Source organism: Capra hircus, chromosome 8 (assembly GCF_001704415.2).
Source record: "Capra hircus breed San Clemente chromosome 8, ASM170441v1, whole genome shotgun sequence".
Taxonomy (NCBI): Eukaryota; Metazoa; Chordata; class Mammalia; order Artiodactyla; family Bovidae; genus Capra; species Capra hircus.
The window spans coordinates 39,204,670-39,229,965 of record NC_030815.1 but is presented as its reverse complement, the minus strand read 5'-3'; the positions used below and the strand labels follow the sequence as shown (position 1 = coordinate 39,229,965).

Here is a 25,296-nt window from a genome sequence, read left to right as displayed (position 1 = left end):
AACCATATGGATAATTAAATCCATACCATATTGATAATTACATTAATCAATTATCTAAACTTCCAAATAAAAGGCATATATTGTCAAACAATGAAAAAGCAAGAACCAACTACACGCTGTTTACAAGGAACCAATTTAAATATAAAGATGAAAAGAGGTTAAGAATAAAAAGGTAAAAAATAATATATGATGGAAACACTAATCATAAGAAAGCTGAAGTTGCTATATTAGTATCAGGAATATTACCAGTGATAAAGGGAAACAATAATGGAACTATTAATTCAGTAGATAATAGATACAACATGCACATAGTAATTTTTAAATACATGAAGCATAGATAAATGAGCTAAAAGAACAAATAGACAAATGTAAAATTATAGATATTTCAGTACTTTTCTCTAATTGACAGAAAAAACAGCAAGATCAGTAAAGATACAGAACTCTGAGAACAACACAATCAACCAACTTCAACTAACTGACATTTATAAACTACTCCACACAGCATATATATATATAGCAAAACATACATTCTTACCAAGTGTGCAGAAATGGGGCAATTATTAACCAACACAGATGCAAACAAAACAAAGTAGGGGCCAAATAAATGAACCAGACAAAACATATGGATAATTTCTGCTCATGATCTTGACATCAGGAACATTGAACAAGAAGCTAGAATTAAAATCTTGATCCAGCTCTACCCCTAACTAGCAAGTAACTTAACATGAAGGAGCCTCAAGAGGCTGCATAATATTAAGGTACCTCAGCTTTCATTCATTTTTTTCCTACTTCAGGATTGCCCTAAGGAGTCCGTAAGGAAAATATGAGTGTTCTATCTAAATTAACAAAATCATTGTTAATACAATTACAGATATTAACAGACAGGCACTAAGCTAAGAAGCTAATTAAATATACCCTAGCATAAAAAAAAAGTATGTAGGTAAGTATATAGCTAGGCAGATAACATACTTGGTAAATCTCATAATTTTCTAATTGACACTTTGGATATATATATATTAGGAAGCTAATAAAACTCCATTTTTATTCTTAAACTACAAGTACAGACCCATACGTCTTCAAACCAGTTCAAGTGTATCACTTATTTTGGCTTACAAGGCAACTCTCAATGGAGCAGTTTCATCAAACACCCAACCAACTTACTCTATCACTCAGCCGTGATATGATATAATCTATCATTTTGTATCAAAACAAGTGACTATACTTAAAAAAATTAAGGTGAATGCTGTACCCTGGAACTGGTTAAAAAAAATTGTATCTATTAATGCACTGTAAGTGAATATAACAGATACACGTGGAAAAGAGCTTTGGTTCTAAAAAATAACAGAGCCAAATAGGAATTTAAAATTTTAATTGAAAAGAACATTACAGTGCATATTTGGGAAAGAAACTAGAAAAACATTTCAAATGATACCCCCTAATTAATGGCAGAAAATAGGAATTTCACTTTGGGTTCTTTGTATAAGATTTGCTCTAATTTGTGGCATTAAAAGATTTTCCCATGTGGACATAGAGTGGAAAAACATAACCAAAAACTTACCTATATTGAGTTAAGACATGCAAGCACATAAATAGAATTTCTACAACATTCATACTGTGAATGTTAACAGTGATTGTCAATCTTTAACCTACTTCAGAATGACTCAGAAGGCCTGCAAAAATGCAGACCAAAGAGCCCCATACCCAGTAGGTCTGGGAGAGGACCTTAGAACTGCATTTCTAACACGTTCCCAGGTGATACCGACACTGCACTCTATTCTGACCAAGCCTGAATAAGACTTCACATTGTATCAGTACCTTCAAAGCAAAGACAGGGGATCTTGGAGAGAGATTACAACCTCAAGAAAGTCACTGAACTATGTCCTCAATAGAAACTGTGAAAAGACTTACCAGTTACTACACAAAGAATTAAAACTGTACCTACTAAAAATGTGTAAGAGCTACTAGGGGTAGTTGGTTAGCTATTTTAAGTCAGTAGGACAGATGTATTGGCATACTAGAGTGAGCCTAATAGTAACGGGCACCAGTCAGTATATCATACACAAGGAATGCAGAACATTCCATAATCCATTTAATTGCTACTTGTTTCAAAACCATAAATAGTAAGCAGGTAATCCTTAGATGTCTGCATAGATCATGCCACCTCCAGTAATATCTTCAAATATAAAAATATAGAAAAATAGAACACCAAAGAAAATACTAAGTCGTATGACCACCACAAAGTATTGTTGCTGCTGCTGCTGCTAAGTTGCTTCAGTCGTGTCTGACTCTGTGTGACCCCATGGACGGCAGCCCACCAGGCTCCCCCGTCCCTGGGATTCTCCAGGCAAGAACACTGGAGTGGGTTGCCAGTTCCTTCTCCAATGCATGAAAGTGAAAAATGAAAGTGAAGTCGCTCAGTCGTATCCGACTGTTTGCGACCCCATGGACTGCAGCCCACCAGGCTCCTCCGTCCATGGGAGTTTCCAGGCAAGAGCACTAGAGTGGGGTGCCATTGCCTTCTCCGAAAGTATTGTTAAGTGCTTACAAATCCAGATGTTGGTCACAGCAGAGAAACTACAAGGACAATCACCAAAAAAATAATAAGTAAAATATATTAAGCTTTTTATTAAGTTAGTGTAAGTCTCATGATGGTTAGTATATCTCAGTCACAACTGCTGACGCTTCCTTAAGTTTTCATAATCAATATATGGAAGGCATGCAATAATAAGTTCTTCTTTTGTACATCCCTTCTGACAACATTTTTCTGAGTATCCTCTGCGTTTTCTTTGGGGATGATTCCCCCAAAACAAATTGCTTAAGGTTTTGATTTTGTTTGTATTTTTCTTCTGAAATTCTATAATCTCATGAATATATGGACTGATATCTTGTGATGAGGAAGAGTCCTCCTGTCTTGTCTTAAAAGGCAAGTTGGCCTTTTTATACTGATACTCAGGCAGTGACTGCACCTTCATATTGTTTATTGCTTCTTCCTGAGAGGCAGAAGTAGGGACTGTTGAGACACAAGAAATAAATCCTTTATTAAAATCTTCCTTTAGCTGAAAATTTAATCATAATGCTGTAACACTAAAGCCAGCTAATTCTGAAACACAAATAATCACATTTTAACTAGTAAAATGGTTATTCCAAAGCAATGTATATTTTAAACTAAAAGTTGTAATGTTTTCCTATAAAAAGGCCTAGAAACCTTTGCGTACTTTAATTCAGAAAACATTTTTTTGAGCTATAGTTCATATGCCATAAAATTAAGCATTTTAAAGTATACAATTAGTATATTCACAAGGTTGCACAAACATCACCACTACCTAATTCCAGAACATTTCTATCATCCCCAAAAGAAACCTCCCCCTATTAGGAGTCACTCTCATTTTCCTCTTCTTTCAGCCCCTGGTTACCTACTAATCTACTTTATATTTCTACAGATCTGCCTAAAACATAACCATATATGGTCATTTGTGTCTGTTTTTTTCACTGAGCATATTTTCGAGGTTCAATCATGTTGCAGCATGTCTGCCAGTACTTTATTCTTTTTATGGCTGAATAATTTTCCATTGTATGGATATATCACATTTTATTTACCTGTTTATCAGTTGATGAATAGGTGGGTTCTTTCTACTTTTTGACTATTAAGAATAACACTGCTCAGAACATCCACATACATGTTTTTGTATGAACACATTTTCAATTCTCTTAGGTATATACCTAGGAGTAGAACTGCTGGATCGTATGGTAAATTTGTTTACCTTTTTTTAGGAACTGCCAGTTTCCCACAGTGGCTACACCATTTTACAATCCCACCACTGATACACTAGGCTTCCAACTGCTATACAGCTTGACCAACATTTTATATTTTCCATTTTTTGATGATAGCCATCCTAACGGATGTGAAGTGGAATCCCATTATCGTTTTGATGTGTAATGACCTTGCAACTAATGATGCTGAGCATTTTTCATGTCCTTATTGTATATCCTCCTTGTAGAAATCTATATTCAAATTTTTGCCCTTTTTTTTTTTTTAGTTTTTTATTTTTTAAATTTTAAAATCTTTAATTCTTACATGCGTTCCCAAACATGAACCCCCCTCCCACCTCCCTCCCCATAACATCTCTCTGGGTCATCCCCATGCACCAGCCCCAAGCATGCTGTATCCTGCGTCAAACATAGACTGGAGATTCAATTCTTACATGATAGTATACATGATAGAATGCCATTCTCCCAAATCATCCCACCCTCTCCCTCTCCCTCTGAGTCCAAAAGTCCGTTATACGCATCTGTGTCTTTTTTCCTGTCTTGCATACAGGGTCGTCATTGCGATCTTCCTAAATTCCATATATATGTGTTAGTATACTGTTTTGGTGTTTTTCTTTCTGGCTTACTTCACTCTCTATAATCAGCTCCAGTTTCATCCATCTCATCAGAACTGATTCAAATGAATTCTTTTTAACAGCTGAGTATGTGTATATGTACCACAGCTTTCTTATCCATTCATCTGCTGATGGACATCTAGGTTGTTTCCATGTCCTGGCTATTATAAACAGTGCTGCGATGAACATTGGGGTACATGTGTCTCTTTCAATTCTGGTTTCCTCAGTGTGTATGCCCAGCAGTGTGATTGCTGGGTCATAAGGTAGTTCTATTTGCAATTTTTTAAGGAATCTCCACACTGTTCTCCATAGTGGCAGTACTAGTTTGCATTCCCACCAACAGTGTAGGAGGGTTCCCTTTTCTCCACACCCTCTCCAGCATTTATTGCTTGCAGATTTTTGGATCGCAGCCATTCTGACTGGTGTGAAGTGGTACCTCATTGTGGTTTTGATTTGCATTTCTCTAATAATGAGTGATGTTGAGCATCTTTTCATGTGTTTGTTAGCCATCTGTATGTCTTCTTTGGAGAAATGTCTATTTAGTTCTTTGGCCCATTTTTTGATTGGGTCGTTTATTTTTCTGGAATTGAGCTGCATAAGTTGCTTGTATATTTTTGAGATTTGTTGTTTGTCAGTTGCTTCATTTGCTATTATTTTCTCCCATTCAGAAGGCTGTCTTTTCACCTTGCTTGTATTTTCCTTTGTTGTGCAGAAGCTTTTAATTTTAATTAGGTCCCATTTGTTTATTTTTGCTTTTATTTCCAGAATTCTGGGAGGTGGATCATAGAGGATCCTGCTGTGATTTATGTCTGAGAGTGTTTTGCCTATGTTCTCCTCTAGGAGTTTTATAGTTTCTGATCTTACATTTAGATCTTTAATCCATTTTGAGTTTATTTTTGTGTGCAGTGTTAGAAAGTGATCTAGTTTCATTCTTTTACAAGTGGTTGACCAGTTTTCCCAGCACCACTTGTTAAAGAGATTGTCTTTACTCCATTGTATATTCTTGCCTCCTTTGTCAAAGATAAGGTGTCCATATGTGTGTGGATTTATCTCTGGGCTTTTTATTTTGTTCCATTGGTCTATATGTCTGTCTTTGTGCCAGTACCATACTGTCTTGATGACTGTGGCTTTGTAGTAGAGCCTGAAGTCAGGCAAGTTGATTCCTCCAGTTCCATTCTTCTTTCTCAAGATTGCTTTGGCTATTCGAGGTTTGTAATTGAGTTACTTGATTTTATGCATATTTTATAACTAAGTGGTTAGTAGAAGCCATTCTGTTGAAATATAAAGAAATGGAGAAGTGTGATATGCTCAGTGAATTGTTAGTGTTACACTGTTCTTACTCAATATTACTTGTAAGAAATTAAAATAACACCAGAAGGTAATTAATTGAAGGCTTGTTGAATTTCCATCATTGCCCTTGCCCATCTATAGTTCCTTTTGAGGGATATATTGCCTCTAGCCACTGCTGTTGAGTCAGCTCTTAGGCAGTCATGTTCTGAACCATGTGACTCCATCCTATACCCACAGTTGAAAGACAGGAGGTTGGCACCTGACCCCAAAGAAACCATCTGCCACAGTGGCCAGCAATCCATGCCCTGTGAAAAATAAGCTTGCTCAATAAGATTTCCTCTTGTTGAAATTGGGTTTCCCTGGTGGTTCAGATGGTAAAGTGTCTGCCTGCAATGCAGGAGACCTGAGTTGGGAAGATACCCTGTAGAAGGAAATGGCAACCCACTCCAGTACTCTTGCCTGGAAAATCCCATGGATGGAGGAGCATGGTGGGCTACAGTCGTGATCGCAAAGAGTCAGACACGACTGAGGGACTTCACTTCACTGTTGAAATTAGAACTGAGAAGTAATGAGAACAAGATGAGTTAGAAAGAAAGGCTACTATGAAGCTTATCATGAAAGCTAAAGTTATTAGAAAAGATTCAGAGAAAGATGATTTTTAGGCACTGACATGATTCCTTAGGCTTTCCAGAGCCTTTCTAGGTCCATTTACAGATCCTCTTTCTATAATAACTATGCTCAGGTTTTTTTCTTGAGGATATTTAAGAGAACTTCTGCCTCTTGAAGTTAAGAGTCCTATTAGAATATAACAACTTTGATTTAAAAAATGCTTACGATGAAATGTGGAATAGTAAACCTTTAGGATAAATATTAATCTCTTCTAAAGTAGCAAAAGAATAATGTCATCTAAGATGGATAAATACATGATCAATAAAGTATGTCACAATGAACAGAGTACACTGAAGGGGAAAAGTGAATTAGGTTGTCTAGGCAGGGGCTTCCCTGGTATACAGGAGACCCACGTTCCATCCCTGGGTCAGGAAGATCCCCTGGAGAAGGGAACAGCTACCCACTCCAACATTCTTGCCTGGAGAATTCCATAGACAGAGGAGCCTGGTGGGCTACACTCCATGGGTTCACAGTCGGACATAACTGAGTGACTTGCAGCTCTTTTTTTTTTTTTTTTTTTAGGCAGATTGAAGAAAGGGAAGAAAAGGCAGACAATAAGAAGGAACCTCTTTCATGAATGTCAAATTGAGAAAGGGACTTAAATGGAAACAAGCTGTATTCATGAGAAAATTAGAAAGTTTAAAAATGAGTGTTCAAATCAATGAATTTGAAAAAGAGCAACAGAGATAACCCAAATAAGTAAGAAAAGAAATAAGTGAAATATAGAAACAAAATATAAAGGTTTAGAAAACCAAACATTGATTCTTTTAAAGGATTAATAAAACTGAACTTTAGCCAGACTAATCAAGAAAAAAAAATGAAAATGAACAAAATACACTAGGGAAAAAAGGACTACATACAGATACAGTGGAGGTTCATACAACTCAACATCAAAAAACAACAATAAAAACAACCCAATTAAAAAGAGTGCAGAAGAAATGAACATTTTTTTTCAGAAAGGAAATGCAAATGGTCAACATCACTAATCATCAAGGAAATGCAAATCAAAACCACTGTGAGATATCACCTCATGCTTATCAGAATGGAAGAAAAAATTTTGCTTGAAGAAAGTTAAGAGTCAGGTATACAGATAATTTTTTGAGCCATAAGACTGGATCAGATCACAAAGAGAGCAAGTATAAATAGAAAAGGGGAAAGGAGCAGTGACCCCCACAAGAGACTGAGCCAGAACTGCCTGTGTGGGTTTGAACGTCTCCTGCAGAGGCGTGGGTCAGCAATGGCCGGCTGCAGGGACGGGCACTGGCAGCAGCAGTCCTGGGAGGCACAGTGTGTGACCTGGGTCCTCCTGGAGGAGGTCACCATTAGCCCTATCATAGAGCCGCCAGGTGGGTGACCCACAAACTGGAGAACAACTATACCAAAGAAGTTCTCACACTGACGCCAAGGTTCTAGGCCCCACATCAGACTTCCCAACCTGGGGATCTGGCAAAGGGAAAGAATCCTAGCGCATCTAACTTTTAAGATCTGTGGGATTTGATTATAGAACTTCCACCAAACTGGGGAAACAGAGACTCTTGGAGGGCACAAAAAAAACCTTGTGTGCACCAGGACCCAGGAGAAAGGAGCAGTGACCCCACAAGAGACATGAGCAAGACTTGCCTCTGAATGTTTGGGAGTCTCTGGTGGAAACATGGGTCGACAGTGGCCTGCGGCAGGGCCAGGGGCCACTGGCAGCAGTAGTCCTGGGAGGCACAGCATGCTCATCCTTCTACTGCAGCAGGTCGCCATCAGTCCTACTATAGCGCCTGCAGACTCCAGGACTGGGAGCTTCAGGCCAAACTACAGGGAGGGAGCATAGCCCCACCAATCAGCAGAAAATTGGACTAAAGATTTACTGAGGATGGCCCTGCCCACCAGAGCAAGACACAGTTTTCCCCACTGCAGTCCTTTCCATCAGAAAGCTTGCACAAGCCTCTTAGACTCATCCATGAGAGGGCAGACAGATGAAACAAGAACTTCAGTCCCACAGCCACCAGAATGAAAACCACAATCACAGAAAACTAACCAAAATGATCAAATGGATCACAGCCTTGTCTAACTCAATGAAACTATGAGCCATGTTGTGCAGGGCCATCCAAGACGGACAGGTCAAGGTGGAGAGTTCTGATAAAATGTAGTCCACTGGAGAAGGGAATGGGAAACCAGTATTCTTGCATTGAGAACCCCATGAACAGTATGAAAAGGCAAAAAGATATGAAACTGAAGGATGAACCCCCCAAGTGTCCAATATGCTACTGGAGAAGAAGGGAGAAATAACTCCAGAAAGAATGAAAAGTCTGAGCCAAAATGGAAACAACACACAGTTGTGGATGCGTATGGCGGTGAAAGTAAAGTCTGATACTGTAAAGAACAATACTGCATAGAAACCTGGGATGTTAGGTCCATGAATCAAGGTAAAGTGGACGTGGTCAAACAGGAAATGGCAAGAGTGAACATCGACATTTTGAGAATCAGTGAGCTAAAATGGACTGGAATGGACAAATTTAATTCAGATAACTATTAAATCTACTACTGTGGGCAAGAATCCCTCAGAGGAAATGGAGCCCTCATAGTGAACAAGAGTCTGAAATGTAGTACTTGGGTGCAATCTCAAAAACAACAGAATGATCTCAGTTGGTTTCCAAGGCAAACCACTCAACATCCCAGTAATCCAAGTCTATGCCCCAACCAATTGCTGAAGAAGCTGAGGTCAACCAGTTCTATGAAAACCTACAAAACCTTCTAGAATTCACACTTAAAAAGATGTCCTTTCATCATAGGAGACTGGGATGCAAAAGTAGGAAGTCAAGAGATAGCTGGAGTAACAGGCAAGTTTTTGCCAAGTAACAGAGTTTTGCCAAGAGAATGCACTGGCCATTGCAAACATCCTCTTCCAACAACATAAAAGAGGACTGTACACATGGACATCACCAGATGGTCAGTACCGAAATTGGATTGATTATATTCTTTGCAGCTGAAGATGGAGAAGCACTACACAGTAAGCAAAAACAAGACCTAGAGCTGACTGTGGCTAAGATCATGAGCTGAACTGCAAAATTCAGACTTAAATTGAAGGAAGAAAAACCACTAGGCCATTAAGGTACAACCTAAATCAATCTCTTATGATTATATAGTAGAAGTGACAAATAGATTCAAGGGATTAGATCTGATAGACAGCATGCCTGAAGAATTATGGATGGAGGTTCAGGCCAAACCATTGTACAGGCCAAAACCATCCCCCCAAGAAAAAGAAATGCAAGAAGGCAAAGTGGTTGTCTGAGAAGGCCTTACAAATAGCTGGGAAAAGATGAGAAGTGAAAGGTAAAGGAGAAAGGGAAAGATATACCCAACTGAATGCAGAGATCCAAAGAATAGCAGGGAGAGATAAGAAAGCCTTCTTAGTGAACAATGCAAAGAAATAGAGGAAAACAGAAGAATGGGAAAGACTAGAGATCTCTTGAAGAAAATTAGAGATATCAAGGGAACATTTCATGAAAAAGATGGGAATAAAAGACAGAAATGGTAAGGACCTAAGAGAAGCAGGCGAGATTAAGAGATGGCAAAAAAACAAAGAACTATAAAAAAGGTCTTAATGACCTGGATAACCATGATGGTGTGATCACTCACCTGGAGCCAGACATCCTGGAGTGTGAACTCAAGTGGGCCTCAGGAAGCATTACTACTAACAAAGTTAGTGGAGGTGATGGAATTCCAGCTGAGCTATTTCAAATCTAAAAGATGATGCCGTTAAAGTGCCTCACTCAATATGCCAGCAAATTTGGAAAACTCAGCAGTGGCCACAGGACTGGAAAGGTCAGTTTTCATTCCAATCCCAAAAAAAGGCAATGCCAAAGAATGCTCAAACTACAACACAATTGCACTCATCTCACACACTAGTAAAGTAATACTCAAAATTTTCCAAGCCAGGCTTCAGCAATACGTGAAGTGAGAACTTCCAGATGTACAAGCTGGATTTACAAAAGTGAGATGAACCAGAGATCAAATTGCCAACATTCACTGGATCACAGAAAAAGCAAGAGAATTCCAGAATAACATCTACTTCTGCCTCACTGACTATACTAAAGCCTTTGACTGTGTAGATCACAACAAGCTGTGGAAAATTCTTAAAGAGATAGGAATACCAGACCATCATACCTGACTCCTGAAAATCCTATATGCAGGTCAAGAAACAACAGTTAGAACTGGACATGGAACAACATACTGGTCCAAAATTGAGAATGGAGTATGTCAAGGCTATATACTGTCACTTTTCTTATTTAACTTGTATGTGGAGTACATCATGTGAAATGCCAGGCTGGATGAATCACAAGCTGGAATCAAGATTGCTGGGAGAAATATCAATAACCTCAGATATGCAGATCATACCACCCTAGTGACAGAAAGCAAAGAGGAACTAAAGAGTCTTTTGATGCAGGTGAAAGAGGAGAATGAAAACGTTGGCTAAAACAGTGTGGTAATAACACAAAGCCAAACAAAAAGACCAGTTAAATAAGAATCTCAGAAAAACTTAACAGACAATAAAAGTGGCTCTACAATCAGTGGAAAAGAATGACTGTTCAGTAGATGGTATTCAGAAAAATACTTCCTCATGTACAGAAAAGTAAGACTTTGAGAAAATTAAGATAGTATTTTTAGCCAGAACAGAACTAAAAATGGGCCCCAGAAGAATTAAGGACCTAACGAGAAAAGTAAAACTATAAAACAAATAGAGAAACAAAACAAGGACCTCCAAAACATTCAAAAGGATGAACAATACAGTGAAATACTTTTTGTCTAATGGCATAAAAATTAAGACTTTCTATCTAAAAACATCAGTAGATAGATGACAGGAGGACATATTTGCAATATTTAAAACATATAACTATTACTGTATCTAGATTTTGAATGAGTCTTACAAATTAACTGGAAGATGACAGCTTTGACAAAAATGGGCAAAATATAGAAATAAAATTTCTGAAAAATAGGAAGTTTTCAAAAAAAAAAAGGAACCCAAAAGGCTAATATGCATATGATGAGGTACTCAAATCCAGAACAAGTTAAAACAAAAATGAGATTTTATTTCATGTCTATCACACTGAAAAATGTTAAAAAAATATATAATTTTAATTCTTGGCATGGATATAAGAACATAGGAATTCTCATGTACTAGTAAAAAATAAGAATATATGGATGAAGACCAGGAATAAGGGACTATAGCCCATTAACTGGAATAGGGGTATGGATTATGAAATACTGGTAATGAAACTTCAATAATTTCACCTAGCACTAAGAGTTAGGCAGCACCATACTCAGAATTTAGAAATCTGACATTAGTTTCACGCTGCCACACTCTGAAATAGGTTGTGGCAACATGGTCCATATATTTGGGATTCATTAACAAGTAGTGCACAATCTCAAATTCAATTTATGTCTGAGTAGCTCTGAAGAAGACATTTTTGAATATCAGTGTACCAAACTGTTATTTCCTGTGTCAGACCCAAAGAAATTAACAGAAGATTAAAATTATTGATAACTGATTTGACCTAACACAGAAATATATTCTGCTTATATAAGCTAAATAAAAATTAATCAACTTTTCAGCAACATTCGCATGCAAAAGAAATGACATAATTATATATTCTATGTTGGAATTCTCTTTTGGAAATACATGCCTCTCTTCAACTTCTATTAATAAATTAGTCACTGGAAATTAATAGATTACATTCTATCTTTCCTTACAGATTAAGAATTCTTTAAAATCTAATACAAATTCATATTGATAACCTAAATTCATTTTCTTCTTCCATATATTTTAAAAAAAACCATGGTTTCATTGCCACATATTTCCACTTTTACAAACTGTCCTTTATATAGTTCCCATAGTAACATGTTTAATGTGTATGACAATCCTGAAATATGATCAGATATATTTCCATTTCATATAAATCTTGTTTCACTGCAGATCTCTCCTCACTGAATTAATGACATTTACTTCTTTGGGGTATTGTGAATAACACCTGAAATAAAGGAGTGATTAACCAGCTACAAGTTTTAAAGTTGATTTAAAAATATTTTATTTATTTGGCTGTGCCAGGTCTTAGTTGTGGCATGTGAGGTCTAGTCCCCTGACCAGGGTTTGAACCCAGGCCCCCTGCAGTGGGAGCATGGAGTCTTAGCCACTGGATCACCAGGGATTTATTGTTGCTTGGTCAAGAAAAAGGATTCCAAACTCATTCTCAATCATAAACTCGAGCTTGGATGTCTGAAGGTAAAATTTTGAATTAAAGTTACATATACCTATGGCATAGGTAATGAGAGCACAGCATTTGATGTGAGAGGAACGCCCACCAGGCATGAAGTAAAACGGGGAAGTCCACCTTGCACTTGTGAGAGAAAAGAATAATGAAGAAATAGAAAACTGAACTAGTCCCTTGTTACCTAAAAAGCATTATCCAACTAACAGGATCGGCATTACCCGGGAGCTTGTAAAAAGTAAACTCAGTCTCCACCCCAGACCTACTGAATCAGAATCTGTATATTAACAGCATTCCTGAGGTGATTCATATACACATTAAAGTGTGAATATCAGCTAAACTGAAGTACAACTGAGAGTTTGGTGAGAGATAATTCCTTCATTACAAGAACAGGATAAAATGAATTTCTATGTAGGTGGTTTTGATGATAGAAAATGATCAAGATTCAGTCTGATGCTTTCTATTGTTTCTGTCTTAACATGATACTCTACATAGAAACCCTAAAGACTCCACACAAAAACTACTAGAAATGATAAATTCAGCAAGGTAGCAGGTTACAATATTAATATACAGAAATCTGTTGCATTTCTTTACACTAACAATGCACTATCAGAAAGTTAAAAAAAATCCCTTTTAAAATCACATTTTAAAAATACCTAGGAATAAACCTAACCAAGGAGGTGAAAGACCTATAACCTCAGAATTATAAAACATTAATAAAGGAAACTGAAGATGATTCAAAGAAATAAGAAGATAGCCTGTGCTCTTGGGTTTGAAGAAATCTACAGATTTAATGCAATTCCTACCAAATGACCCATGACATTTTTCACAGAACTAGACAAATAGTCCTCAAATTTATATGGAATCACAAAAGACCCAGAGTAGACAAAGCAATCCTAAAGAAAAAGAACAAAGCTGAAGGCATAACCCTTCCAGACATCAGACAATACTACAAAGCTATAGCTATCAAAAAAGTGTGGTATTGACACAAAAAACAGACTTATGGATCAACAGAACAGAATAGAGAGACCAGAAATAAACCCAACACCAATGGTCAATTGATCTTCAACAGGGGAGACAAGAATATACAGCAGAGAAAAGATAGTCTCTTCAGGAAGTGGTGTGGGCAGACTGGATAGCCCCATGTAAATCAATGAAGGTACAATACTCCCTTACACTATACACAAAAATAAACTAAAAATGGCTTAAAGACTTAAAATATAAGACATAACACCATAAAACTAGTACAGAGAATAGGCAAAATATTCTGACATAAATCATACCAATGGTTTCTTAGGTCAGTCTCCCAAAGCAATAGAAATAACACCAAAAATAAGCAAAGGAGCTCTAATTGAACTTATAAGCTTTTGCAGAGCAAAGGAAACCATAAACAAAATGAAAAGACAACCTACAGAATGGGAGAAAATATTTTCAAATAATGCAACCAACAAGGACTTAATTTCCAAATTACACAAACAGCTCAATTAAAAAATAAATCAAAAATTAGGCAGAACTAAATAAGTATTTCTCCAAAGAAGATACACAGATGGCCAATGGGCATATGAAAATGTGCTCAACATCACTAATAGAGAAATGAAAATCAAAACTACAATGAGCTATTGCCTCACAGAATGTCAATCATCAAAAAGTCTACAAATAATAAATGCTGGAGAGGGTGTGAAGAAAAGGGAATCTTCTTATGCTGTTGGTAGGAATGTAAGTTGGTGCAACCAATATGAAGAACAGTATAGAGGGTCCTTAAAAAATTAAAAATAGAATTACCATATGTTCCAACAATCCAACTCCTGGGTATATATCTGGAAAAACAATCTAATTTGAAAATATACATGCCCTCCAATGTTCATAGCAGCATTATTTACATGCAAGCAACTTAAGCATCCATTGAGAGACAAATGGGTAAAGAAGATGTGGTATATATATATGCAATGGAATATTACTCATCCATAAAAAAAGAATGAAATGATGTCATTTGCAGCAACATGAATGGACTCAGAGTCACTTTGCTGTACATGTGAAACTAATGCAATGTTGTAAATCAACTTATACTTCAAAAAAAAAAGTTTTTATTCCCTTAGCATCAATATGGAGAAGGAAATGGCAACCCACTCCAGTATTCTTGCCTGGAGAATCCCAGGGACGAAGGAGCTTGGTGGGCTGTCGTCTATGGGGTCACACAGAGTCGGACACGACTGATGCGACTTAGCAGTAGCATCAATAATTTATAGGTTTTATTCATTCATTAAAAAAGAATCAGAATATAGCTAATATTTTATAACTTTAAATGTAATATAATCTATAGAAATTTTGAATTACCAGCTGTACAACAGAGACTAATATTGTAAACCAACTATACTTCAAAACAATAAAAAAGAGTAAGTGCTCATAAAGTGCTAGGCAATGTTTTAGTTTGTTTTACTCATCTATATTAGGGTCTCTCTTTTGACGTGATAGTCTACTCCTTCCTTTAATTTCAGAATCTTGACTTTCACAAAATTTGCCCAAATCAGAATAACTGAATTATTGTAAAAGGCAGTGACTTAAACTAACTCTCTAGATAACTGTTTACAAATAAAGTGCTGCTGCTACTGCTAAGTTGTGTCAGTTGTGTCCTACTCTGTGCGACCCCACAGATGGCAGCCCACCAGGCTCCCCTGGCCCTGGGATTCTCCAGGCAAGAACACTGGAGTGGGTTGCCATTTCCTTCTCCAATGCATGAAAGTGAAAAGTGAAAGTGAAGTCGCTCAGTCGTATCCAACTCTTAGCGACCTCATGGACTGCAGCCTACCAGGCTCCTCCGTCCATAGGATTTTCCAGGCAAGAGTACTGGAGTAGGGTGCCATTCCCTTCTCCACAAATAAAGTGCACTTTGTTTTAAAACAGCAAACCTATTGGGACTAAAATGCATTAGCCACAAAAATGTAAAAACAGAAGAATGGATCTAAAACAAAAAATGTTCTTCCTAAAGACTGCTTAAAAGCATTTTGCATAAATTCAATATACATTAAGCATATACTCTATGCTTGGCCCTCTGCTGGGCATTTCATATAAAACATACATTCCTGTGTGTGTGTGTGCCAAGCAGCTTCAGTCCTATCTGACTCTTTGCAACCCCAGGGACTGTAGTCCACTAGGCTCCTCTGTCCATGGAATTCTCCAGGCAAGAATATTGGAGTGGGTTGCCATGCCCTTCTCCAGGGGATATTCCCCACTCAGGGATGGAATCTGCGGCTCCTGCACAGCGGGAGATTCTTTACTGTCTGAGCCACAAGTTCCCGGGGAAGATGATACCTCTATTAGGCTTTAAAGGACAAAATAGAGTTTGCCAGGTGACAAGGGCACTGCGAGAAGGGAAAGTTGGAAAACTCCAGCAGTCTTATACAGGTTTGTAGACTTTACATGTGTGCATTTCTTTCCTCGAAGTTAAATTAAAAAAAAAAAATTCACAGAGATTGTGTATGTATATTAGACACAAATTCCACTTCCTGAAGTTCAAAGGCTGGCAGAGCGAATTCGAGAATAAGAAATGTACAAAGATGAACAAACAAGTCTTTGGTTTAGATTTTCACCTGGGTTTGTCGCTCTCCTCCAGACCGGAAAAGTGGTTTGGGAGCTTTCTGACCGGTCAGGAATGAAGCTTTCAACCTTTTCTGAGGCCTGGGAAAGCAGCTGTGAGATAGGCTTTTCCTTCTCAACGTGGCTCCAGCTAACATCGCCACAGAGTTTTACTATCTCATGCAGTAGATGCCGGCCGCACAATTTCCTGGCTCTGCTGATGTCGTTCAGCTCACGGGAGACTCGAACCAACAGGAGCCCGAGACACAGATAGAGGAACCGCGGCATCCCTGAGCCCCTAAACCAGGTACGCCGCGCGCTCTAACTGCCAGTCCCGCACGACTGTGCACGTGCACATGGAGACCTTCTGATCTTCGTGTGCGGTCCTCGCGAGAACTTCAAGGCGAGGTGCGCACCTTCTGATCTTCGTTTCCAGACCTCGCGAGAAGTTCGAGTCTAGATGAGGGCAGTTGTGGAGGCGCTGCCTAAGCTTCCCGAATTTCGCAGGGCCCTCAGGCCGCCCCAGGTGGCAAGCTGTTGGTCCTGAAAATGGTTCGTTTTTCTCTCCACCCTCACTAGGAAGACTTATCAAATGAAATATGGGGCCGTAGCTAACGGATAAAGCCTCCCTCTAGTGAAATGCATTTCCCGCCTCTTTTGCCTGCTTGCTAATGGAACGTCGCCTCCTTCAAGAAACCTTTCCTTTTCTTCATGGTGTTTATCTCGGTAGGTTTGCTCACATTTATTTGTGCAGTTCTTTGATAACTTCTTCCCCTAGTTTGCAGGTTTCATGAAGGCAGTGGTTGTGACATTGCTTCTAATTGTACCTCAGGGCCTGATGAATTGTTGGCTGTCAAATATATTAAAACTTGTGTGCACGTTTTAAAGGCAGATGCAAAGCTTCCTGAGGAAATTCCCACCACTTCTACGGGGAGAAATGGGCCTTAGTCTCAATCTTCAGAACAGAGTATTTGAGATAATCGGTTCTTTTGGCCATGGATAGTAAAGGATTATCCATTGCAAAATTATAGTGTCAACATTAATAATAGCCAATTATTTTACCAGCAAAGGTGAATAGGAATAGCTAGAGGAATGCAATTCAGGATATGTGCACTATCATGGACTATATGCAAATTCAGAGAACTAGTAAGAGGAACTTGCTTTTGCAGGGAAAAGGGGGAAGGTGGGAGCGGGTGTGATAACTAAAGGATCCACTGGGGAAGCTGGGAGTCCAAAATGTGGCGTCTTCGAATTGGCTGTGTTGCTTAATCTCTGATTGGCTGAGATCTGTGGACCAGAGAGTTTTCTTCTTCCTGTTGTATTTAAATACCGCCCTGTCTTCTTGGAGATGTAGGCAATTGTCTTTTCCTGTTGGGATAAATTGATGATGCATGACAGGTCATGAGCGCGCTCCCTTTAGGTCTCAGTTCAGTTCATTTCAGTCACTCAGTCGTGTCCGACTGCGACCCCTTGGACCGCAGCACGCCAGGCTTCCCTGTCCATTGTCAACTCAAATCTATCCGGCTACAATTTTAGTCGAAAGTGTGACAGAAATTTGTAGAGGATTTGTCTTCTAAGAAAAATAGTATTCTGCTACATCAAGAGGGAAGGGGCAGGAAAGTACAGCGCAATCCCTACAGGTTGCCCTGTCATTTTAAATGAAATTTTATTAGACTGTGTTGGCGCTGAAGGATGTCCTACCAGCCACAAGGGGGCAGTCAGGGGCTGTCTCAGGAATAGTCAACGTCAGTACACTGAAGCCTCAGAGGCTCCAGCAATTATCAATGATACTCTTAACTCTTCCCTTTACAATGTTATTTTGTACTCCTTGTCCTTTTTGCCTCTGTGTACTTTTCTCCGTTTTCTGTTCGCCCAGCTTTGCCCTACTTTCCAGTGGTATCCATGAGTACTTAGTAACGGGCAGTCAGATCTTTTAAAAGATTGATGTAATTTGATTAGCACAATTTCATTGCCTACTTTGAGAGACAATTCATGTATAAACTGTAGTGGCTATGAGTCCTAAGTAGAACTTCACGAGGGAATCCCTGTGAGAAAGGAAACCATTCATTATACTGAGAAAAATATATATATATATTTTAAGAACACAACCAAACAACAACAAACAACCTCTCAAGCGATATATGTGTTATGTCCGTTCTAAGTCACTTCAGACTCTTTGTGACCCTATGAACTGTATAGCCTACCAGGCTCCTCTGTCCATGGGATTCTCCAGGCAGGGGTACTGGAGTGGGTTGTCATGCCCTCCTCCAGGGGATCTTCCTCACCAAGGGATTGAACCCTCTTCTCCTACGTCTCTTTCATTGCGGGAGGATTCTTTACCCCGTTGGCTGAGCCGGTAGGGAAGCACCAGTATATGTCCGAACCACACAAAAATCTATACTCCCGCTCTATTTGTGCTCTCAGTATTCTCATCATACTTTGCACTTCTTCAGTGTGCACATCTTCATTAAAGACTGACATACTATATATAATCTTACTTCTTCACGTTTTCTATCTGTCTCCTGCAAAAATGTAAGCTCTACACCACAGGGATTTTTGTTTATTTTGTTTACTTTGGCAGCATCTTTGCCTTGAACAGTGTGAAACATAGTAAATTCTCAGTAATAATTTAATGTTAACAATTATAGCAATGTCAACAAATAATAAGTAAAATGTTAATCATATCAATAATCATAAAATTTAGTAAGTGAATAAACTCCCTGAGAATTGACTACTTGTTCCTTTGTATCCTAATTCATGTTAATGTCATAATTATTATTTATTGTACTATGCTGAATTTAAAGAAAATCATGTAATTATCTTTTCTACTAGTTGTAAGCTCATTAAAGACTGGAATTATTTTTGTTTCATATTTATTATTCAGTGTCTAGGACAATGCCTGCTAAGTAGACCCTTAATAAACATTTATGGAATGAATGAACACATTCCTGACTACAACTACTACTTATTATTGTTATCAAGAGTACACAGAAGAACTGTGCAAAAAAGATCTTCACAACCCAGATAATCATGATAGTGTAATCACTCACCTAGAGCCAGACATCCTGGAATGTGAAGTCAAGTGGGCCTTAGAAAGCATCACTGCGAACAATGCTAGTGGAGGTGATGGAATTCCAGTGGAGCTATTTCAAATCCTAAAAGATGATGCTGTGAAAGTGCTGCACTCAATATGCCAGCACATTTGGAAAACTCAGCAGTGGCCACAGGACTGGAAAAGGTCAGTTTTCATTCCAATCCCAAAGAAAGGCAATGCCAAAGAATGCTCAAACTACCACACAATTTCACTCATCTCACATGCTAGTAATGCTCAAAATTCTCCAAGCCATGCTTCAACAGTACGTGAACCGTGAACTTCCAGATGTTCAAGCTGGTTTTAGAAAAAGCAGAGGAACCAGAGATCGAATTGCCAACATCCACTGGATGTTGGCATCGAAAAAGCAAGAGAGTTCTAGAAACACATCTATTTCTGCTTTATTGACTATGCCAAAGCCTTTGACTGTGTGAATCACAAGAAACTGTGGAAAATTCTGAAAGAGATGGGAATACCAGACCACCTGACCTGCCTCTTGAGAAGCCTGTATGCAGGTCAGGAAGCAACAGTTAGAACTGGACATGGAACAACAGACTGGTTCCAAATCTGGAAAGGAATACATCAAGGCTGTATATTGTCACCCTGCTTATTAAACTTATATGCAGAGTGCATCATGAGAAATCCTGGGCTGGATGAAGCACAAGCTGGAATCAAGATTGCCAGAAGAAATATCAAACCTCAGATATGCAGATGACACTACCCTTATGGCAGAAAGTGAAGAAGAACTAAAAAGCCTCTTGATGAAAGTGAAAGAGGAGAGTGAAAAAGCTGGCTTAAACCTCAACATTCAGAAAACTAAGATCATGGCATCTGGTCCATCACTTCATGGGAGATAGATGGAGAAACAGTGGCAGATTTTATTTTGGGGGGCTCCAAAATCACTGCAGATGGTGACTGTAACCATTAAATTAAAAGATGCTTACTCCTTGGGAGAAAAGCTATGACCAACCTAGACAGCATATTAAAAAGCAGAGATGTTACTTTGCCAACAAATGTGCATCTAGTCAAGGCTATGGTTTTTCCAGTAGTCAGGTATGGATGTGAGAGTTGGACTATAAAGAAAGATGAGTGCTGAAGAATTGATGCTTTTGAACTGTGGTATTGGAGAAGACTCTTGAGAATCCCTTAGACAGCAAGGAGATCGGTTCTGAGTGTTCATTGGAAGGACTAATGTTGAAGCTGAAACTCCAATCCTTTGGTCACCTGATTAGAAAAGACCCTGATGCTGGGAAAGATTGAAGGCGGGAGGAGAAGGGGATGAAAGAGGATGAGATGGTTGGATGGGATCGCCAACTCAATGGACACGAGTTTGAGTAAACTCCGGGAGTTGGTGATGGACAGGGAGACCTGGTGTGCTGTAGTACATGGGATCGCAAAGAGTCAGACACGACTGAGTGACTGAACTGAACTGATCAAGAGTCAACAAATTTACTGAATTGAACAAATTATTAGTGAAATGACTTATTTTGAATGAATAAGTTGCTATTATTACTGAATGACTTACTTATTTGTTAGTATACTGTCCTAGCTGGTAGCTCAGCTAGTAAAGAATCCACCTGCAATGTGGGACACCTGGATTCTATCCCTGGATTGGGAAGATCCCCTGGAGAAGGAAACAGGCTACCCACTCCAGTATTCTAGCATGGAGAATTCCATGGGCAGAGGAGCCTGGTGGGCTACAGTCCATGGGATCACAAAGAGTTGGATATGACTGAGTAACTTTAACTTTCACTTTTTCCTGTCTACCTTATTCCAGAACATTGTCATAAAATTGGAGCTATCCAAAGAGTTCATTTGAATATTTATAAAATAAAATTCCATTTATGCAAGAAAAATATGGACTTATTAGCAATTATACTAGAATATTTGTTTTCAAGTTATTTTAGCGTTTTATATTGATACCTTTGTGTGGGAAATATGATTCCCATGATTTGAGTCCTTAAAATTTTTATCTTAGCAGTATTAAATGTGGGTACAATTAATAACAGTAACTATAATTAATACTTGCTAGATTATAAAACTGCTAATAGATAATATCTCCATTATTTACTTTTTTGCTTTCTGTCCAATTAATTGTCTGTTTTCCCCACTATAATGCTGGCCTTATTAACACTTTATTCTTGGTATTTATACCAACACTGTATTCTTGAATATATACAAAAAGTATGTATTCAATTATATGTTAAGTAATATATATTCAAATGTTTTGAAAGAACAATAATACCAGTACATCATTTGTTGAGTAATTACTGTATGTCAGTCAGTAGTCTAAGTGCTTGTACATGTTTTACCCCATTTAATCCTGTAGTAATCATATCAAATAGTCTTGTAATTATCTCTAGCTTATAGACTAGAGGGAGCTCATCTTAGATTATAAAACTTGCCTAAAATGAGAGAGTTAATAAGAGGTAGAAGGCTGATTAAAAATAGTCAGTCTGTCCCTGGAGTACAAACTGTTAAACTACTTTATATAATCATAATTTGTCAAAGAAAACTATTACAAAAACAATGAATTTAGTTTGGTGATGATCAGTTCAGTTCAGTTCAGTTCAGTCGCTCAGTCGTATCCAACTCTTTGCGACCCTGTGAACTGCAGCACGCCAGGCCTCCCTGTCCATCACCAACTGCTGGAGTCTACCAAAATCCATGTCCATTGAGTCAGTGATGCCATCCAACCATCTCATCCTCTGTTGTCCCCTTCTCCTCCTGCCTTCAATCTTTCCCAGCATCAGGGTCTTTTCAAATGAGTCAGCTCTTCGCATCAGGTGGCCAAAGTATTGGAGTTTCAGGTTCAGCATCAGTCCTTCCAAAGAATACCCAGGACTGATCTCCTTTAGGGTGGACTGGTTGGATATCCTTGCAGTCCAAGGGACTCTCAAGAGTCTTCTCCAACACCACAGTTCAAAAGCATCAATTCTTCAGGGCTCAGGTTTCTTTATAGTCCAACTCTCACATCCATACATGACTACTAGAAAAACCATAGCCTTGACTAGACAGACCTTTGTTGACAAAGTAATGTCTCTGCTTTTGAATATGCTGTCTAGGTTGGCCATAGCTTTCCTTCCAAGGAGCAAGCGTCTTTTAATTTCATGGCTACAGTCGCCATCTGCAGTGATTTTGGAGCCCCCCAGAATAAAGTCAGCCACTGTTTCCACTGTTTCCCCATCTATTTCCCATGAAGTGATGGGACCGGATGCCATGACCTTAGTTTTCTGAACGTTGAGCTTTAAGCCAACTTCTTCACTCTCCTCTTTCACTTTCATCAAGAGGCTCTTTAGTTCTTCATTTTCTGCCATAAGGATAGTGTCATCTGCATATCTGAGGTTATTGATATTTCTCCCGGCAATCTTGATTCCAGCTTGTGCTGCTTCCAGCCCAGCGTTTCTCATGATGTACTCTGCATAGAAGTTAAATAAGCAGGGTGACAATATACAGCCTTGATGTACTCCTTTTCCTATTTGGAACCAGTCTGTTGTTCCATGTCCAGTCCTAACTGTTGCTTCCTGACCTACATATAGGTTTCTCAAGAGGCTTCTCAAGAGGCAGGTCAGGTGGTCAGGTATTCCCATCTCTTTCAGAATTTTCCACAGTTTATTGTGATCCACACAGTCAAAGGCTTTGGCATAGTCAATAAAGCAGAAATCAATGTGTTTCTAGAACTCTCTTGCTTTTTCAATGATCCAGTGGATGTTGGCAATTCAATCTCTGGTTCCTCTGCCTTTTCTAAAACCAGCTTGAACATCTGAAAGTTCATGGTTCATGTATTGTTGAAGGCTGGCTTAGAGAATTTTGAGCATTACTTGACTAGTGTCTGAGATGAGTGCAGTTGTGCAGTAGTTTGAGCATTCTTTGCCATTGCCTTTCTTTGGGATTGGTAATGATGGCACATGATATTATAAAAGCAAATCTTTTATGAGACCAGTGTTCTAACCCCTGAGCTGTAGAGCCCCAGTTATAATATAAAAGCAAATCTTTCAGACCAAACCCTTAGATTAGAGAAAATAATGATTTGGGCCAAAAAAAAAAAAGCATATACACACACACATTAAAGTAATTGCCTTAGAATGGGCTTAAAAGTTCACTCTGTTGGTAATAAAGACACTTAGAAGCTGGTCTCAGCCACAGGAATAAGTAGCTATACGAATCTGCAGAAATCTTATACTGGTTTACTTAACGTGTCATGAATATAAGAACACATGGTGTAGGTTGAAGGTAGGTAATAATAGTGCCTTCTGACAATGCTATTAAAGGATTATATGACATAATGCAGTAAGTAACACACGAAATAATAAATGAGAAAATGCAATGCCTGACACATAATGATACATATTAGCTGTATAATTATTGCCATTTCTACTTTGTTGTGAAGAAGGAAATGGCACCTCACTCCAGTATTCTTGTCTGGAGAATCCTATGGATGGAGGAGCCTGGTGGGCTGCTGTCCATAGGGTCGCACAGATTCGGACATGACTGAAGCGACTTAGCATGCATGCATGCATGCATTGGAGAAGGAAATGGCAACCCACTCCAGTATTCTTGCCTGGAGAATCCAGGGATGGAGGAGCCTGGTGGCCTGCTGTCTGTGGGGTTGCACAGAGTCAGACATGACTGAAGCAACTTAGCAGCAGCAGCTACTTTGTTGGAATATGATAATCAAATGAGATAATAGGTTTGGTGTTCTTTAAAATAATTATTGCATTTTTTATATATGAGGTACCAGACTGTTAATTTGGCTAGAGTATGAGAAACTCATTTAAAATCATTTTTACTTGTAGTACATAAAGGATAGTATGCAGTCAATATAGTCATGATCCAGTCCTACAAGAAAAGATTCTCCACTAAGTCAGTGGGTGGTGGGAAGTCTTTTGTGTTTGGGATCTATAAATGAAATAAGTGAAGTATCTTTAAGCACCAGAAGCTTAGACTTCTTATTCTAATTATGTTTAAATATAATGGAGCAAAAACATCATTGGTTAAATGTTGAATTGCAGAAAATTTAAGTAAAATAATTTGTAGAAGGGGGAGACTTGTATGAGCTCAGTAGTCTTGGAAGACTTCATTTAGGAGACAGAACTTAATTAGGCTTTGATGAAAAAGTAGGTAGTCAGAAAGTGGGACTGCATCCGAAGAGAGGATAGAAGCTATAAAGTCATGTAAACAAGTGAGCAAGGCATATCATCGGTAAAAGAACCTATAATAGTGATGTTAAGGATTAGTAGAAGATGGGAATATTGCTAGAGGACAAAGGGAGCTTTGAAATTCAGACTATGGAGTTTGGATTTTTTTCTTTTTATCCTATGGGGAACAGGAGGTTATAAAATAATTAGTGGATAATGTATGTGCTGCTGTGCTTAGTTAATCAGTTGTGTCCAACTCTTTGAGACCCCATGGACTGCAGCCCACCAGGCCCCTCTGTCCATGGGATTTATCCAGGCAAGAATACTGGAATGGGTTGCCATACCCCTCCTCTAGGAGATCTTCCCAACCAAGGGATCAAACCCAGGTCTCCTGCATTGCAGGCAAATTCTTTACCCACTGAGACACCAGGGAAGCTAAAATTGAAGCTTAAATAACTTGACCTTAATGTATACAGATGTGGAGGGAGAAAAACCAAAAGTGAAGAAACCAACTACAAGTCCACATTTTGGATCAGTGAATTGTGAAGACCCAGCAGTAGGATGGAAGCAGTAGAAATAAACAGAAAGGACCCATAAATGTGATTTTTAAATGAACCATCATTAGATTTGATGACTTGTTTTATGTAACCTGGATGTGGGAGAGAGAGAAGAGTTTAAGACTACCAGGGATTTTTACGCATGTAAGAATTAAAGATTTTAAAATTTAAAAAAAAAAAAAAATTAAAAAATAAAAATAAAAATAAAAAATTGAAGTACAGTTGACTTACAATGTTATGTTAATTTCTGCTGTACAGCAAGTTGATTCAGTTATACATATATCAAAATATATATGTTCTTTTTTGTATCCTTTTCCATTATGGTTTATCTCATGATGTTGA

General features: G+C 38.4%; 1 protein-coding gene across 1 annotated transcript; it reads right to left on the bottom strand.

Moving 5' to 3' along the window:
* INSL6 (insulin like 6) lies at nt 2,601-19,100 on the bottom strand. Its single transcript, XM_005683697.3, has 2 exons — nt 16,183-19,100; nt 2,601-3,010 (listed from the first exon to the last, which is right to left on the bottom strand). Exons 1-2 carry the CDS (start codon nt 16,454-16,456, stop codon nt 2,667-2,669), a joined length of 618 nt encoding a protein of 205 aa, XP_005683754.1. The 5' UTR covers nt 16,457-19,100; the 3' UTR covers nt 2,601-2,666.